This window comes from Notolepis coatsorum (genome assembly GCF_963971535.1).
Source record: "Notolepis coatsorum genome assembly, chromosome: 17".
In the NCBI taxonomy this organism is placed as follows: Eukaryota; Metazoa; Chordata; class Actinopteri; order Aulopiformes; family Paralepididae; genus Notolepis; species Notolepis coatsorum.
Window position 1 is genome coordinate 69,126,770 of NC_140181.1, and position 16,460 is coordinate 69,143,229.

At 42.4% G+C, this 16,460-nt stretch overlaps 2 protein-coding genes across 4 annotated transcripts in view; one reads left to right on the plus strand and one right to left on the minus strand.

Annotated features, from left to right (window-relative positions):
* stat6 (signal transducer and activator of transcription 6, interleukin-4 induced) overlaps nucleotides 1–8,907 on the plus strand; it is a 115,954-nt gene extending 107,047 nt beyond the window's left edge. For all 3 annotated transcript variants that reach the window (XM_084333164.1, XM_084333162.1, XM_084333163.1), the window contains exons 15-21: nucleotides 3,943–4,037; nucleotides 4,135–4,268; nucleotides 5,523–5,672; nucleotides 5,772–5,832; nucleotides 6,843–6,923; nucleotides 7,169–7,264; nucleotides 7,382–8,907. In XM_084333164.1, coding sequence (XP_084189290.1) covers nucleotides 3,943–4,037; nucleotides 4,135–4,268; nucleotides 5,523–5,672; nucleotides 5,772–5,832; nucleotides 6,843–6,923; nucleotides 7,169–7,264; nucleotides 7,382–7,451 — 687 coding nt within the window. In that variant the 3' untranslated portion in view covers nucleotides 7,452–8,907. The remainder of the gene's footprint in view (nucleotides 1–3,942; nucleotides 4,038–4,134; nucleotides 4,269–5,522; nucleotides 5,673–5,771; nucleotides 5,833–6,842; nucleotides 6,924–7,168; nucleotides 7,265–7,381) is intronic.
* A 3,501-nt stretch (nucleotides 8,908–12,408) lies between these two features.
* On the minus strand, nucleotides 12,409–13,987 carry mipa (major intrinsic protein of lens fiber a; the record flags this gene model as incomplete). Its single annotated transcript, XM_084333176.1, has 4 exons — nucleotides 12,409–12,594; nucleotides 12,755–12,835; nucleotides 12,969–13,133; nucleotides 13,628–13,987. 4 exons carry the CDS (start codon nucleotides 13,985–13,987, stop codon nucleotides 12,409–12,411), a joined length of 792 nt encoding a protein of 263 aa, XP_084189302.1.
* Nucleotides 13,988–16,460: the final 2,473 nt, after the last annotated feature.

Consider the following 16,460-nt stretch of genomic DNA (forward strand, 5'->3'; position numbering starts at 1 on the left):
ATCTCTAACAACGACGAGAAGGCCTATCGGGAGGAGGTTGATGTACTGGTGCCGGGATAACAGCCTACTCCTGAACATTGGGAAAACCAAGGAGCTGATCGTGGATTTTAGGAGAATACAGCAGGGGACACACACGCCACTGTGGATAAATGGGGCTATCGTGGACAGGGTGAGCAGTTTTAAGTACCTGGGAGTCCACATCACAGAGGATCTGACATGGACAACACACATAGACTCTGTGGTAAAAAAGGCGAAACAGCGCCTCTATCACCTGAGACAATTAAGGAAGTTCAGAATATCGGGGAAGGTACCCCACTCCTTCTATTCTGGGGCTGTAGAGAGCATTCTGACTGGAAACATCACTGCCTGGTTTGTAAACAGCACAGCCCAGGACAGGAAGGCCCTACAGAGAGTGGTGCGCTCAGCAGAGCGTACTACGGGTACTGCACTACCACCCCTGCAGGACTTATAACAGGAGGTGCAAATCCAGAGCCTGCAGAATAATGAAAGACCCCCACCACCCCAACAACAGCCTGTTCAAGCTGCTGCGGTCAGGCAAGCGCACAGACGCAACAAGAACAGAGAGACTAAGGCTCAGCTTCTTCCCCCAGGCCATCAGAACATTGAACACTGAACTCTCCACACACAAGTACACATGAGCACACACACATACACACAAACACAACACAATGCTGCATTTCGCTCACACACAAACGGTCACTTTAAACAAAATGAAAAGGACACTTTAAAGGAACAAGGAAAATAAAGGTCACTTTAAGGAAATAACTGATGTGGTTCTTGTATAGTATAGTTTAGAAATAGCAAGTATAGCATAAGGATATAGAAAAAAAAACTATATTGTATAGTAGTGTACATAGGACCCAGTGCCTTCATCCGTAGCTAACATTGTATTGCACTATCTCAGGACTTTAGCATGTCTATTTTATCATGCCTATTTTATGTCTATTTTATTACCTGTTTATTATGTCTATTTTATTATTTAGTATTATTGCACAATCAAAGCGGGCATGGCAACCCGCATTTCACTGTATGCCCTCGTATGTATGTGACAAATAAACCTCTTGAATCTTGAAAAGTGAGAAATAGCTCCATTACTGATCATTTGAAAATGGCAACATGGAAATGGTTAACACATCAAGTACAAAACAAGTACCTTTGACACAGTTTATTTATACTTTAGAAGTATGATATTTAGATTTGGTCCTCAAAATGATTGGAAGTGAATCCCAGAGCCTGACACCTGGGATGAATGGTGGTGTTGACAGCATTTTTTTTTAATAAAGTTGAAAAATTAAGAGGAGGTCTACAAAGTAATGATGGTTCACTATCTCATTCACTAATAAAGAAATAAATAATGAAAGGCAAAAACTGTCTCTTTAGCTTTCATCAGATTGATAGAGAAACAGTTTTGAAATTAATTATGTCACATACTTAAACGTGTGGTTAACTCTGTAGCTACTCCGTCATATATTCAACCAGTGCTTAATCAGTGGGGTTCATGCTACAGCATGGAAGGAAGCTAAAATCATTCCACTTCTGAAAGACAAAAATAAAACATTTAATGGTCCAAATAGCCGTCCGATCAGTATTTTACCATTGCTAAGCTAAATAATAGAAAATGTTTTATTCAAACAGGGCATGGACTACTTTTTCAATAACAATCTGCTCTCAACCTTTCATCATGCACACAGGGAAGGCCATTCTACGAGCACTACACTCTTGAAAATGAGTGATGACTGGTTATCAAGTATGGATAACAAGAAATTTGTCTGTGTTGTTATGTTGGATTTCAGTGCAGCATTTGATGTAATTGATCATACCTTGCTTGTAGATAAGCTACAGTGTTACGGTTTCACCTCCAATGCACTATCATGGTTTATTTGTTATACCCCATCTTTACTAATGATTTACCATTGGGTGTAAAATGTTTTAAAACAATTATGTATGCTGATGACATTATACAGTGCAGCTACATCTGAGCAAGCTGTAACTGACACTGTCAATTGGCACCACACAAATTGAACAAGTGAACACAATAAAACTTCTGGGAGTTACTATTGATAGCTCTTTATCTTGGTCTAAACATATAAATAATATTGTCATTAAAATGGAATTTTTATGACTAGGAAATGTTCTGCTTCCATCACTCCCTCCATAATGAAATCAGTTATTCATTCTTTGGTTCTGTCTCACTTAGAATACTGCCCTGTTATCTGGTCGTCAGCTACAAAATATGATTTGAAAAATATGATTTGAAAAAGTTGCTCAGAATAAAGAGGCTCGTCTGGCACTACGCTGTTCATACAGGCAGTGATGCAGTGGTCATGGGACGGGGTTGCATGCCATTCCACCAGGTCTTTGAGCAGGAGCACACACACGCACAGATGTGCATGTGCATGCACACAAGAATGCGTTCCACTCGACTCTGCGCCAAGTACCCACCTGGCTACTTTGCATAACAATAGATCAGGTCGTCAGGTGTGTTCAAATACTACAGTTGGACCATTCACACAACCTGTGAATGAAATGTGTTACATTCCATTCCTAGAGGCAATTAGGCATCGTCTTTATTCGCGAGGGAACATTTATGCGCGGGAGCACATGCACGTGACGTCATTAAAACTAAATAAATTATCGGTGTGTCTTCTAATGCTACTGCATTATCAGCACTGGTAAGCCATCTAGCTTGGCTTATCAGTTGCAAATGACTTCTGAACATGGTTACAAGTTACAACACTAGAGAACAAAAACGGCACCAAAATCAAATTTTCTCAAACTCACTGGCATATATAGGTCAATAGTACTCTGGAATGAAAATGGGTGATTTGGGTGATATGTATGATATGTATACCTGTTCATCTTGTGTTCAAATGTATATGTGTTATTCCATTCTAAATCAATAAACTATTCTATCTATCTATCTAATGCTCTGCCGAAAAACATCTTATCTACAATACGTAACAAAATGACTTTAAAAAAATATCTTGTATGTAGTATGTAACTGTTCTGTGTACTTTTTTTTATTTGACTGGAATGTTAGATTTGATTTTATAATGTAAATTTGTATATTTGTATTCATTTTTAATTTGAGTGTTTTGTTTTATTTAAATTTGTATTTTTAGTTGTACATTTCTATTGTATTTGTTTTGTCCAGGACCCCATGAAGACTAGAGGCTCTTTCATGTGTCTCTAGGGCTGTCCCCGACTAAGGATTTGGATAGTCGACTATGATTGGCCGAAATTAGCCGATAGTCGACTACCGGTATATGATTTTTTTTTTCATTCCATTTGGGCTGTGGGGGGTGCTTAATGTCTGAAGGAGTCAACGGAAGGCTTCTTGTCCTCTGCAAAAGCATCTTGATATTTGTCTAGTCTAGTGTGTTCATTAGATGGGTGAAATCCTCTTTCAGTGCCTCTGTGCCTGTTTTCTTAGGCAGTTAGCCTCTGGTATGCGTGCCATTAGCGTTAGCCACGCTTCTAGGCCTCTTTTCTTTTGGAAAGAATGATAATTATTTTTTTAAATAAATTAAAATTTGTATTCGACTAAGAGGTTGGCAGTCGACTACGGCTCCTTTCGATCGATTATTCGACTAATAGGGGTCAGCCCTATGTGTCTCTAATGGGGATCTTAGAGATCTAATCTTACAAGATAAAAATCTTGATTCAAACATTTTTTAACACCTCACCCCTACTTTTAATGAATCCTTCTGAGTTACACATTCTTTTATGTATTTAACCAGAAGGGTCAGACATTTTACTACACTCCGAAAACATGTAGGGGGATCAGTGTCTTGCTCTAGGACACTTCAATCAGGGATGGACACATTGGCTGATTTCTACAAACTCTACTACTGAATCCCACAAACTCTACCAAACTACAGTTGTGTACCAAACAGAAATGTGACATTGCTTGTCCTACAGGAGGTGCTCCCAGGTCGACCTTTCACCTTCTGGCAGTGGTTTGACGGAGTGATTGAGTTGACCAAGAAACACCTAAAGAGTTACTGGAGCGATGGGTATGCTGGCATTACAATATACTGTAAATACTGGCAACATATATTCTAGCTACAGCTGATTGAAAAACACTGATGTATTTGTTGATCCATCTGCCAGGTTGATATTTGGTTTCATTGGAAAGCAGCATCTCCACGTGATCCTGAAGGACCGGCCCAATGGCACCTTCCTACTGCGCTTCAGCGACTCTGAGATTGGAGGCATCACTATCGCTTATGTGGCTCCCACAGAGAGTAAGTGGTCTAAACAAGGCATTGCATGTCAAGGGCTTTACATTTACATTTACATTTAGTCATTTAGCTGACGCTTTTAGCCAAAGCGACTTACAAGTTCTGTACGACAAGTCATCAGGAAGGGTACAACTCTATCAGCTGAGTAACAATGTTCATCAAAGTGTTGCGTGTTACAGTGTAGGTTAGTTTATTAGGACAAGTGCATGACAGTAAGGTTAGTTAGGGTTATATATATATATATATATATATATATATATATATATATATATATATATTTTTTTTTAGTGGTTAACCCTTTCACTGCGACAATACAGAAGGTTAACCCTTTCACTGCAACACGACAAAGGGTTAACCCTTTCACTACCACACTACAAAAGGTTAACCCTTTCAGTACCACACTGCAGACGGTTAACCATGTACATGTGTATACATGGGGCATGTATTAAACACCCATAGAGTGAGTTGTGTCGAACGAAGTTGACTGAACTAGAATGCCTGGCTACTGTCTAACCTTGGTTCCCCATAGGAAACGGAGCGAGACACAACTCGTGTCTCATCATTTACTCAAATCATATAGCGAAGGGAAAGGACGACAGCATACGGTTATATACCTCTGGGTGAGGTGCTGTCCAATCCTTTTAGCCTAAATAAGAGCTTCAAGCCAATAGCATAGATGAAGATGCTATAACCCATAGAGTAGGTTGAGTCGAACAAAGTTGACTGAAAGAACGAAGGCAAATGTTTTTGCCCAAATGTTAAGCAATGCTTTGGTTTTGTTCATAGACTGATAATTATGGTGCCTGTTACTTCCCTTAACAAAAATACAAAGACAGTGAAATATGTTTTGAAATGTTTTTTTTTAATGCATAACTAAATAGATGATTGTCATTATTAAATGCCACATACAGTACTGTATCCCCTTGACACATCCATAGCCAAACGGTAAGCACTTGCCTACCTTATCATGCGTGCCTGGAGTGCAAACATGAACAAGAAGCCGTACATTACGGAGTAATGCTCTCTCCCATCTCTCTCGTCTTTCACATACTCAATCTATCATTTATTCATTCATTCATTCACTCACTCACTCACTCACTCACTCACTCACTCACTCACTCACTCACTCACTCACTCACTCACTCACTCACTCACTCACTCACTCACTCACTCACTCACTCACTCACTCACTCACTCACTCACTCACTCACTCACTCACACACACACACTACAAACACACACACGCTTTGTTTTTAGATGGGGGACAGAAGATACAGAACATTCAGCCCTTCAACAAGAAAGGCCTTGAGATCCTTTGCCTTGGCAACCGCATCCGTGACATCGATAACATCACACTTGTGTATCCCGACTTTCCGAAATATGATGTTTTCAATAAATACTACACAGGTAATGGCCCTCTGTGATCATTCAATATATTATATTTGTTTGGAGGTGAAAACATAGGAGTGTAGATGGAATTCTTACTCTCTGCTTTCTTTGGAACAGATCCGGAGTGCCTGAGTGCCGGATACAACATGATTACAACACTTACGACCAAAGTGGGAGTGTAAGGAACTACCGATTACAAACTAAATGCTAATCGATGCAACTATCTGAGTGAGCAGTGATGGCAGGCGACGAAAGGAGAGGGGAAATGTCGCCACGGAACCCATGACCCTCGTAGATTCTCCCTGTCTGGCTCGAGTGCGGGACAGGAAGGTGGAGTCGTAAAAGAGAGCCAGCAACGGCAACAGACGGCAGAGGGGGAATCCCAGAGAACCCTGTTGGCCTCTGAGCTTGTTTCTCTCTGTGTTCTCAGAGTAACACCTAGTTATGTAATCCCCCATAGTATGTTCTGATCTAATGAGTTCGTGATATATAGAGTATGACCTTCCCAAACCTTGTATTCTAGCAGCCATATTAAATATCACTCAGGGGGCTGTCAAACAAGCAATTAACTGTTTTTAATGTTTTAATGTATTTTTAGTTTTAAACACTTGTTATTTTTAGTGTGTTGGAAGCCGAGGACGTCACATGGGGGGGGGGGGGGGGTCAAAAGTCACACACCTATGGGTTCCACATTGGGGGGGGGGGGGGTCAGAAATGTCTACCTATGGGTTGTCCATTACAGTCTTTCTTGACTTAACTGTCTTTCACTGCTCAGTATAGAAGTGCATGTATTTCTTGACATAATGCATATATCTCTTTCTCTCTCGCTCTCTCTCTCTGTTCCCCTCTGTTCCTTTCCCTGTCTCCCGGATCTCTCTATCTCTATCATATGAAACCATGTGACCTGGAACTCCTGCTTAATATTGGTAACTCTGTGAGTCCAGTTGGATTCAAATAATTGGAAGAGTGGGCAGGATTTCCCGGCCACATGTATGCATCACTGGTCATCAGTCACTCTGACGTGTCATCTATGAAATTGTAACCATTGATTATGATTGATAAATCCTCACTGGTCTACACTATTCTTAAATGCTTCACTAATCTTATATACTCTATGTGCAGTAATTTACTGTTAATTAAAGGTGAACATCTCATTGTGTGTGTGTGTGCGTGTGTGTGTGCACACAGGCCTGATTGTTCCTCACCCTCAACCAGTACAACCCTCCACTATGAGACCCCTCAGGACCATAAACCCCACGTCTTTCCAATGTGAGTCTCATCTCTCTCGCTCTCTACCTCTACCTCTACCTCTACCTCTACCTACACATAAACTGGTGTCCCGGACTGGCCATCTTCAGTCAGGCCAGTGTTTCTAGTTGCAATGGCCGGTGGCCTTGGCCTGCTAAATGGCTTGCAGAAAAAAGAACGTTCTTGAATATATGATCATATATTGTATCTGTGTGTGTGTGTGTGTGTGTGTGTGTGTGTGTGTGTGTGTGTCCTCCTCCTCCCAGGCACCAGTTCACTCAGCCCTTCTCACCAGACTCCATGCTGTCAGTGCCAGCTCTGTCTGGGGACTTCCATGATGCCAACCTCTTCCCTGACGACCCGTACGTTACATTTCCATGCTAACGCCACGCCCAATGCACACTGCAACAGTCAGTTTCACTCCCAAGAAATAACCGTGATGCTACTAAATTGCTGTGTTTGTGTTTGTGTGTATCTAGGAACCAGGGGCAAGACATAACTATGGAGACTATTGCAGGTATTCTGAAGGAATTAGAGGATTCAGAGTAACTCAGGGAGTGGAAAACAGAGACTGCAGGTCTTGGACGACAAGAGGACCCGAGCTGAACTTTTAAAAGAAAACGAAAAGATTCTTTCCTTTGGCAGACTATTTATCTCATCACTCCTGCATCATACATTGCACACCGAAAGAAATCTCCATCTTGTAATTTAGTTTGTATTGCTGCCCTTGGATTAAACGAAAAAGTATCGATGCATCCCTAGTACTGTATACATCAAATCCTATACCAACAAAAAACACACAGTACGACATCATCAATAGCCACATACAGATAAATGGATGATTTTACCTTTTTAAGCCCAAACTATTTGTATATATTAAAATGCTCACACGAGATCATGGGGAAGAGAACCACTTGAATGAATCCTGCCACATCGATGGATGGGAAAGTTATTAATAGGTGTGTATTTGTATGCTGCATTTACATTTAGTCATTTAGCTGACACTTTTATCAAAAGCGACTTACAAGTTTTGTACAAGTCAGCAGGAAGGGTACAACTCTTATCAGCTGAGTAACAATGTTGAGTGCTACAGTGTAGGTTAGTATATTAGGACAAATGCATGACAGTAAGGTTAGATATATTTTATTATTATTTTTTTCAGATATTATTGAAGAAGTGTGTCTTTAGTCGACGGCGAAAGATTGGACGGGTTTCAGCTGTCCTAACTGGTGGGAAGTTCGTTCCACCATTGTAGGGCAAGGACCGAGAATAGGCGGCTTCTCTTTGATGGCGCTCCCGGAGCTCGGATAGGAGTAGGTCTGAGGCGGCCAGAAGATGCAGAGCGTAGGAGTCTTGAGGGTGTGTAGTTAGAGACCATTGACCGGAGGTAGGTGGGAGCCATTCCCTTTGCCGCATGATATGCCAGGTCGAGGGCCTTGAAGCGGATTCGTGCAGCAATGGGGAGCCAGTGCAGGTCCCTGAGAAGTGGGGTGACATGGGTTGACTTCGGTAGGTTTGCGATCAGGCGGGCCGCTGCATTCTGAATGAGTTGAAGAGTAAATGCTAAATAAGCAGTTACTTTTGAATTATCTGTTTTCTATTGGGTGCTGTTATGTTATGGCTGTGAAAGAAATATATACTGTATATATTTATTTTTCTTTGTACTTAATCTCAAGACAAAGCAAATACTTTTAGGGATATTTTCTTGGTCCATCCATGTTCTAATAAAAATGTGTTTTGTAGTTACTATACGGAATTTCTGTCTTAGATCAAGTGAGAAATGTATTATGTTTTATCCAAGTATAAGGAACCTTGTCTTAGTTTTTAAGTGTTTTCATATTCCTGTCGACATGTTGAAAAGTGTATTTGTCTGCACTCCGAACTGTGAACTAATAAAACACCAAAATGACCAAAGGGGCATTTCCAGTGCCTTCCTCCTCTCCTTGGATGTTACATCTTAAATCACATGCAGTTATTTCTGTCTGTAAACCCTAATAAATAAAACTCTTGCAAAACACACATCATAATTTCTGTGTTTAATAATTAAGCTTTTGGAGCTTTTAATTTTTTAAGATTAAAATGGATATTGGGGCCAAATTACAATGTAGATGATAACAGAGGAAATAGCTAATTTATATGAAAGAGTTATTAGTTCAGGTTAGGCTATAGTATTATGATGACATGGCTGTAGTGGCTTCATGGTTTTCTAATGATTGTCTTGGGAACATATCAAATATCTGTCAGATATCTGGATATCAAAGTTCAAATAAGTGTTTTGGTCAATATGTGTCATTTGTCTGTAGTTCATCTGAATGTAAATCTGTATTTAAAAAAACGAATTCATGTTCTGTTCGTGCCATGCACCCTGATGATGTCATGTATGTTCTTCTGGGTACACTAACACCCCATATGTCAATGTATGACTAATGATCTCAAACAAGTTAGTACCTTCCATATCTATCATCATTTTGCATTTAATAGAAACCAATAGCCTACTGCATTGAGTAGTATTTAGTGTGTTTGCTGAACAATATAACTTTGTACCGTGTGACCTTTGGATAAATAATTCCTGGACTGCTACTACATGCTATGAAGCCTTTCTATCATTCCTCTGGTGAGAAATTAAACAATCTATATTTTCTCTAAATATCAAAGATCCTTTTTTTCCCCTCTGTGAATTTATTTACAATAAATTATGTTACTTCCTGACCAACAGCAACACGGACATCAAGTTCAAAGCTCTCAGGGATGTGGCCCTTTGGAAGCTGATCTTAATGTGAAGGAACTTTGCCTTGGAATTTGGACATTGAATTAGGAAAATAATTAATGTATCCTAGTGTAATTGTATAAAACCCAGGAGGAATGCTCTTGTTTGATAATGACACTTGTGTCTGTGAAATTCTGTCATGTCATCTCGTACGAAAAGGAACATTTCAAACCTTGTGTTTTCTAGTCGAGTTTGAGAGAAAACAGACAATGACAGAAACATCAGAATTTAAGAATTTTTTTAACATATAAAAATAATAAATCCAGTGTAATCTGATTAGGAAGGTACGCCCTGTATAACGGGTCTTGATAGAACCAAGGCATATTGGTGTATCACATCGTTTGCATACCTTCCATAATCCATTGGCCAAAGAGGAGACATTGTATAACTTGAATATTATATTTTCTATCCATCCAGTTTCAACAATCATGGTAAATAATAAAAATAAAGAAGAAAACTTTACACTGTACATCACAAAGCTTTTTCCCATTAGAATACAAATTCTAATTTCAACATAAGTCACTAAATTGGAAATTCTATTTAACTACTGCCAGGGAAATCAAACTGTAAAAGCTTATGTAGAGGAAGGAGAGAATCAGCTTACATGTCTGGTTTTAGTAACTGCTCTACCAACTGGTGAAATGTTAGCAGTTTGTCTCAGTGGCCCCCGGTTCCCTCTCCCTCCATCCCATAATTAAGAGTCCCAGGCGCCTTTTTTTTTAATTTTTTTTAAGATCTTTTTAAACTGTCCCATCTTAAGAGCAGAACAAGGTGGCTGCCATGTAAACAGAAGGAGGAGGTAGGGTGAATGGAGGAGGAAGAGGGGATGAGAGGAGCCAGCATGAAGCCTCACCTTCAAGTTTCATTCCCTCTCATTCAGATCCTATGAAAAATAAAATGACAGCTGCACGTGTTACAACCCTGTACCAACAAGCTCAAGATCTCAGTCGCCTCGAGGTGACCGCTCTTCTCCTACGAGTTCAGAGAGGGGAGATGTACCATGAAAAGCTCTCACTCCCAAGCCGCCCCCCGCTCCCCCATAGAAAGGAGAAAGCCCCCGGTGTTTGCCGACACCAGCAAGAAGCCACCGCATCATCATGCACTCATTGGTTTTGTATAACCACATTTTGAGTTGAATTAACAAAGAATCTTTCTTCTTTTTTCAAAGTTATGTCAAAAAGAACACAATCAAGTAGAACATGCTTGTTCCACATGACAGACCCAGTCAGGGTCGCTGTCTTTTGTTGTTGTTGTTGTTGTTGTTGTTGTTGTATGGCAGACGCACACAAAAAAATAAGTAAAGGCAAACCAGCGATCACACACCTGTACATGAAGCTAGAGGAACCGCTGCTCTAAAAGCAAAAGCTTGAAAGAATTTTTTTTAAATTAAATTAAAAAAAGGAAAAAAATAAAAGCATTCCAGAAATGGACCATAACCATAGCCATAATCTAGCACAAATACTGCATAAACCATTCTCTCATTTTGGCACCAACTTGTGGACACCCCCACTGGAAAAAACAACAACAGGGAAAGTTTTATTTCTTTTCTTTCTTATTTATTTTTTTCGGGTGTGGCAGTAATACAATTTCAACGGTCAATCTATTGAAATTGCATTGGAGATATGAGTTCAGTAAAGACCAGATGGCTTTAGTGTTTTTTTTGTGTGTTTATTTTCATATAAATGTGATAAATGTGCGTGTGCTCCCCCGGATGAGACACAGACTCTAAATGAAAGAGGATTGTTTCCAAAGACTTGACTTAAAAGGCATGGATCATGGGGGAGGGGATCTGATATAAGAAAGGGGAGCACTCTAAATATGGAATCTGTTGAAATTTGTCAAACTTAAGCTGTTGCAAAAACCAATGAGGGATGGGGAAGGCTGTGTAAGTTTGCATGATAAGTAAAAACAATGAAGCATGATACAAAGGATTGTGGCAATGAAAGGCCACAAATTAAAACACACACACAAGCATACACATGCACACACTGACATGCACACATGTGTGCACATGCACACAGACACACGCACACACACACACACACACACGCACACACACGCGCACACACACACACAGGTATGACTGAAAATAGAATCTGAGTCAAAATAAATCCTGGTAAATTCTAAAGGTATAATACATACATGTTCGGGCCCAAAGTTCGTCAAACAAAACAAAAACAAAAGGGAGAGAGAGATCACACTGGATCAAAATGGAAAGCATGCAGAAGTCCACTGCCCTACTGTAGCTTCACTCCTAGCAGACTACAAGAGAAAATAAAGAGAGAGAGAGAGATAGAGAAAGAGAGAGAGAGAGATGCCCCTGTCCTGAGCAGTTACACAGCCACCTGGTCAGCTAGGAGTGACCCACTCCCTACACCACAGGGCGCGGGGTGATTTCTTCAGTGGCAAGTCTTCCTCTGGCCCTCCATCTTTGTCCTGCAGTCCAAGGGGGAGGTGTGGGGGAGGAGGAGGGGATGGGGGGGGGGGGGGGGGGGGGGGTTGTAGAGATGGTCGGGAGCTTTGGACGCCCCTTCAATTCAGCAATGTCCGGTCCAGGATGCAGAATGAGGATAAGAAAGCTACTGTGAGGGTTGGGGGACGAGGGGGGGCGGGGGTCTACTCTATATGTAGTGGAGCGAAGGCAGGGGAGAGGTATGTGTGCAGAGATAAGTAGGGTTGAGGATGGATTTGGGTAAGGAGCTGAGAGGGGTGGAGGTGGGGGGTGGGTTGGCGGGGGGCTTATAGGGCCTGTGTCTTGAGCTCGATGGGCTCTCCCCTGGCGTCCTGCTGGCTCTCCGCCTCTGGGGGCCTGTTGCCCTTCAGTGTGGCCAGCCTCTCGGAAAGGCCGCGCATGCGGGGGAAGAGCATGAAGTCGTACAGCAGAGCGCCCAGGGCACCGCCGATCATGGGTCCCACCCAGTACACCTAACGGAAGCGGGAGAGAGGAAGAGGAGCAGGTCAGGACAGGGGAGAGAGAGAGGAGGATGTGTTCAGAGTTCAGGTACTGTGGAGGGTGTATCTGCCTGGATGCTAAAACCTCCTGTGACACATTCTGGAGAGGGTTATATAAATATGATCTTCTTACCCAGTGGTTGACGAAATTCTTGACCAAGACAGCGGGGGCAAAGGACCTGGCGGGGTTCATCCCTGCTCCGGTGTAGTACATCTAAGACAGAGAGAAGGAAGACGGCCAAGGGTTTATAACATCCAAAACATCATAAACCAGACATGGTGTTGCTTTTTAAAACGAATTGCCTTTTATGGTACTACAAAATGCATCCATTTCCCCAACGTCTTACCCCCAGAAGATGTCCCATGAGCACAGAGAAGCCAATGGCCAGAGCAGCAGAGCCCAGGCGGCCGTTGCGCCTCTCATCGGTCACGGCGAAGATGCAGACGACGAGCTGCAGGGTGAGGAAGACCTCCATAGTGGTGGCCATGCCCAGGCTGATACCGGGCTGCAGCTGCAGGGGACAGGAGCAGAGGGTGTGATGAGTGCATGTTCCATATGCTTCTGTATTTTATATTATATCCTACCTATATACAGTATGAATTGCTACTTGCGTTACTTGTAGATGCACAGGCCTGTTTATAAATAAGCCATGTCATATCGTGATTTTTGACTTAATGTGCTCCCCCCCCCCCCCATTTTTACAACTATATTGGCGTTTTTCCTTATGGACATTTTCTAAGATCAGATGTCTAGTCATATTTTCTCTTAAAGAATCTGTAATTTAAATCTTTTAACTCATTGTTATCACTGATCAGGCACAATTGTATACTTGTATGCCGTGACAAATAAAACTCTTGACTTGACTTGACTTGATTACTATGATGCCTATAGACTTGGAATTCACTTGTTTTTGTACTATAAAATCCAAAGCCAGCTGGTGTATTGCAGTGGTAACGCAGAGGGAAGGTGTGTAGAGTATATTACAGTGACCGCCAGGTGTCTTACCGTGTTGAGGGCCAGGTTGCCTCTCATGTTGGTCGGTGTGACTCCGTAGAGCACAGCAGCACCAGCCAGCGCTCCGAGGCACTGGGCGATGATGTAGAAGAAGGCACGGAACAGAGACATCTGGGAGCCAATCAGGTAGGCAAAGGTGACGGCCGGGTTGATGTGGCCTCCACTGATATGGCCGATGGACTGGATGAGGGTGGCAGCCGCCAGCCCAAAGCAGAAGGCTACGTGGAGAACGTTATGGGGCCCAGTGGTCCAGCGCAGGGCCGCCCCCAGGCCAAAGAACACAAAGAACATGGTGCCGTAGAACTCGGCAAACACCGCCCGCCAGAAAGACATGGACCGGAACTCCCACATGGTGGCAAAAGGTCAAGAGGCCCCAAAGCAATGGAGGGATGAAAGATGAGCAATTAGAGTCAGCTATCACTGCCTGCCTGCTCAATAATGTTCTGAGTCCCTACGGTGTGGCAGACAAAGAAAAACAGAGCAACCAATACAAAAAATCTATCGAAAAACAGAAAGTGCTAAAAAGGTGTGACAGCACGTAAAGTGTTCAACATGTAACTCTCTAGGAGTCCACTTCACTAAAGCTGGATAACCTGCCGTGAGGTGTGGTGTCAGTCATAAGGACCTCCTGTATGGAGCAGTGTGTCGGTCTCTGTGCATCTATGTGCCAACCCTGCTGGTGGTTAGTAGAGGAACATGGATAGACAAAGGATGAGCATGTCCTGCAGACATTCAGCCTCTATGCCAGAGCAGGGGGAGCCCACGGGCCTTTTTATAACGCCCTAGGGCCACGGCCGCCCCACCGAGCCTAAGGGGGAGGGGCCAGCACACAATGCCACAAATCAAAACAAAATCACTTAACCCTTCTCTCACCCTGACCTGATCACCCCTGAACCTGAACTATCCCACAATCCTTCAGATGAAGGCCGACTGAGAAATGGTTACAGCCTGCAATAGTCTGGGAAACACAAACCCTGTTTTTGGGGCTTGAGGATTCCTTTAGCTTATTTATACAAGAAATCTCTCAAATTGATAGTTTAATTTGATGCAATATGAGGCTAAACTAGATCAAATCAAATCAAATCAAATTAATTATAAAGCCTGCAAACACACGCCCATGGGCTGGACAAGAAACATCACAATAAATAAATAAATAAAAAAAAAAAAAAAACCATCATGAAATCCACAACGACACTCACAGACATACCCCAGCGAAGGTAAGGAAGAACTCACTAAAAACCTAGCAATAGGAAAAAAGCACCACAAGCAATGTGGAGGAGAGAAACCTTAGAAGGGCCGTTCAAGGGGGGATTCCTCTTCTTGGATGTCGGTGATAGTAGTGTTGCTATGGATAATCGATGGGTGGAGAATAAAACTGGCAAAATAGTTTGTATGTATGAACATATACGTGCAATAAAACACAAATATGTACATGCAATTGCAACTGGGGTACATAAGAACATTTTAGAAAGATTTAAATAGAATAGAGCTAAGAACAACAACAACAACAACAACAACAACAACAACAACAACAACAACAACAACAACAACAACAACAACAACAACAACCACAAAAGAGAAAGCATAGGGAAACGAGCGCTAGTGGAAAATAGGATAAAGGCTAAATGTCAAGGCTCGGAGCTCAAAATTGCAGTGGTAACAGATACAGTAACCTAGATACCAAGGAAGGGGAACCATAATGGGTGGTGTAACACTCAAGTTATAACCAGAGGTTGAGATGCTATGTAGAGAGCTTTGAGGTGTTAATGGCGCTCCAAGACCTCAAATGTGGGTCTCTCAGCGTTTCAGGGGTTCAGCTGGAGCCTCTCATATCAGGGGATAGAAAGGGTCTGGTCCCTCTAACAACCTGCTTTAAGTTGCTGACACAAAGAAAACAGTAGACAATCCCATTCATAACACCAATGACTGTGAGAGGCCCCCAACGGAAACCGCACTGAACTCACAACCTGTAAATAGAAAAAACAAGAGAGCATGTGTGTTGGGGCAGACCCCTCAAACTGGACGAGGCAATTTGTCAAACGGAACTGTCACTAAATCTGAGATGTACTTTTATTAAATCCTTCAGCATCACAGCACAAGGGCCACAGTTTGATGGCGTTACTCTCATCAATGACACAGTACTGGCCACACATCAGTCTTTCTCCACAATCTTCCAATTGTTTTATTTTGTCCCACTTAAATCAACAATCACATCTATCCTCATCATAAAACCCAAAACGCAGATCAACCGGCTGTTCACGCAATTTCTCCACTTCTCCAATCATATTCTCCGCTGGGTACCCCTGTCGGTTGGTGGCAGCAGAATTGATTAGGCAGAGTTTTACATTGTATGTGCTGGGTCTGGGAGGCTCAGGGCAGATAAAGCGAGAGGGAGAGAGGGAGAGGCTGAGGGGGAGAGGGGGGACGGCAGGCCTGGCATTGAGCTTCTGCACTGGAGCATCTCGCTGACCGCACAGGGGAACGGCTGCGGTGCCCTGAAAAGATTGTGCTGCGCTCACCGCTTTTCCCTGCTTTTCATGCATGGGAACAAAACGCTGGCAGCAACAGTTTCTGCCGCTTTCCATGATCTGTTTGTCTTGCCGCCTGCCGTCAAATCTATAAGAGTTCCCCATATCCACGGGCCACATGCTTCTTCGCACCCCATGCCCAGCGGCCACTGCAATGCCAACCGCTGTTGCACTGGGATCATATCGATAGAATAGAATAGGACCTAAAAGGTACTGCATATTAAAGTTGAACATTATATGATATCTTCCTTATAACGTGGTGTATTTGAAAGATTCAATGCTAATATTGTTCTCAG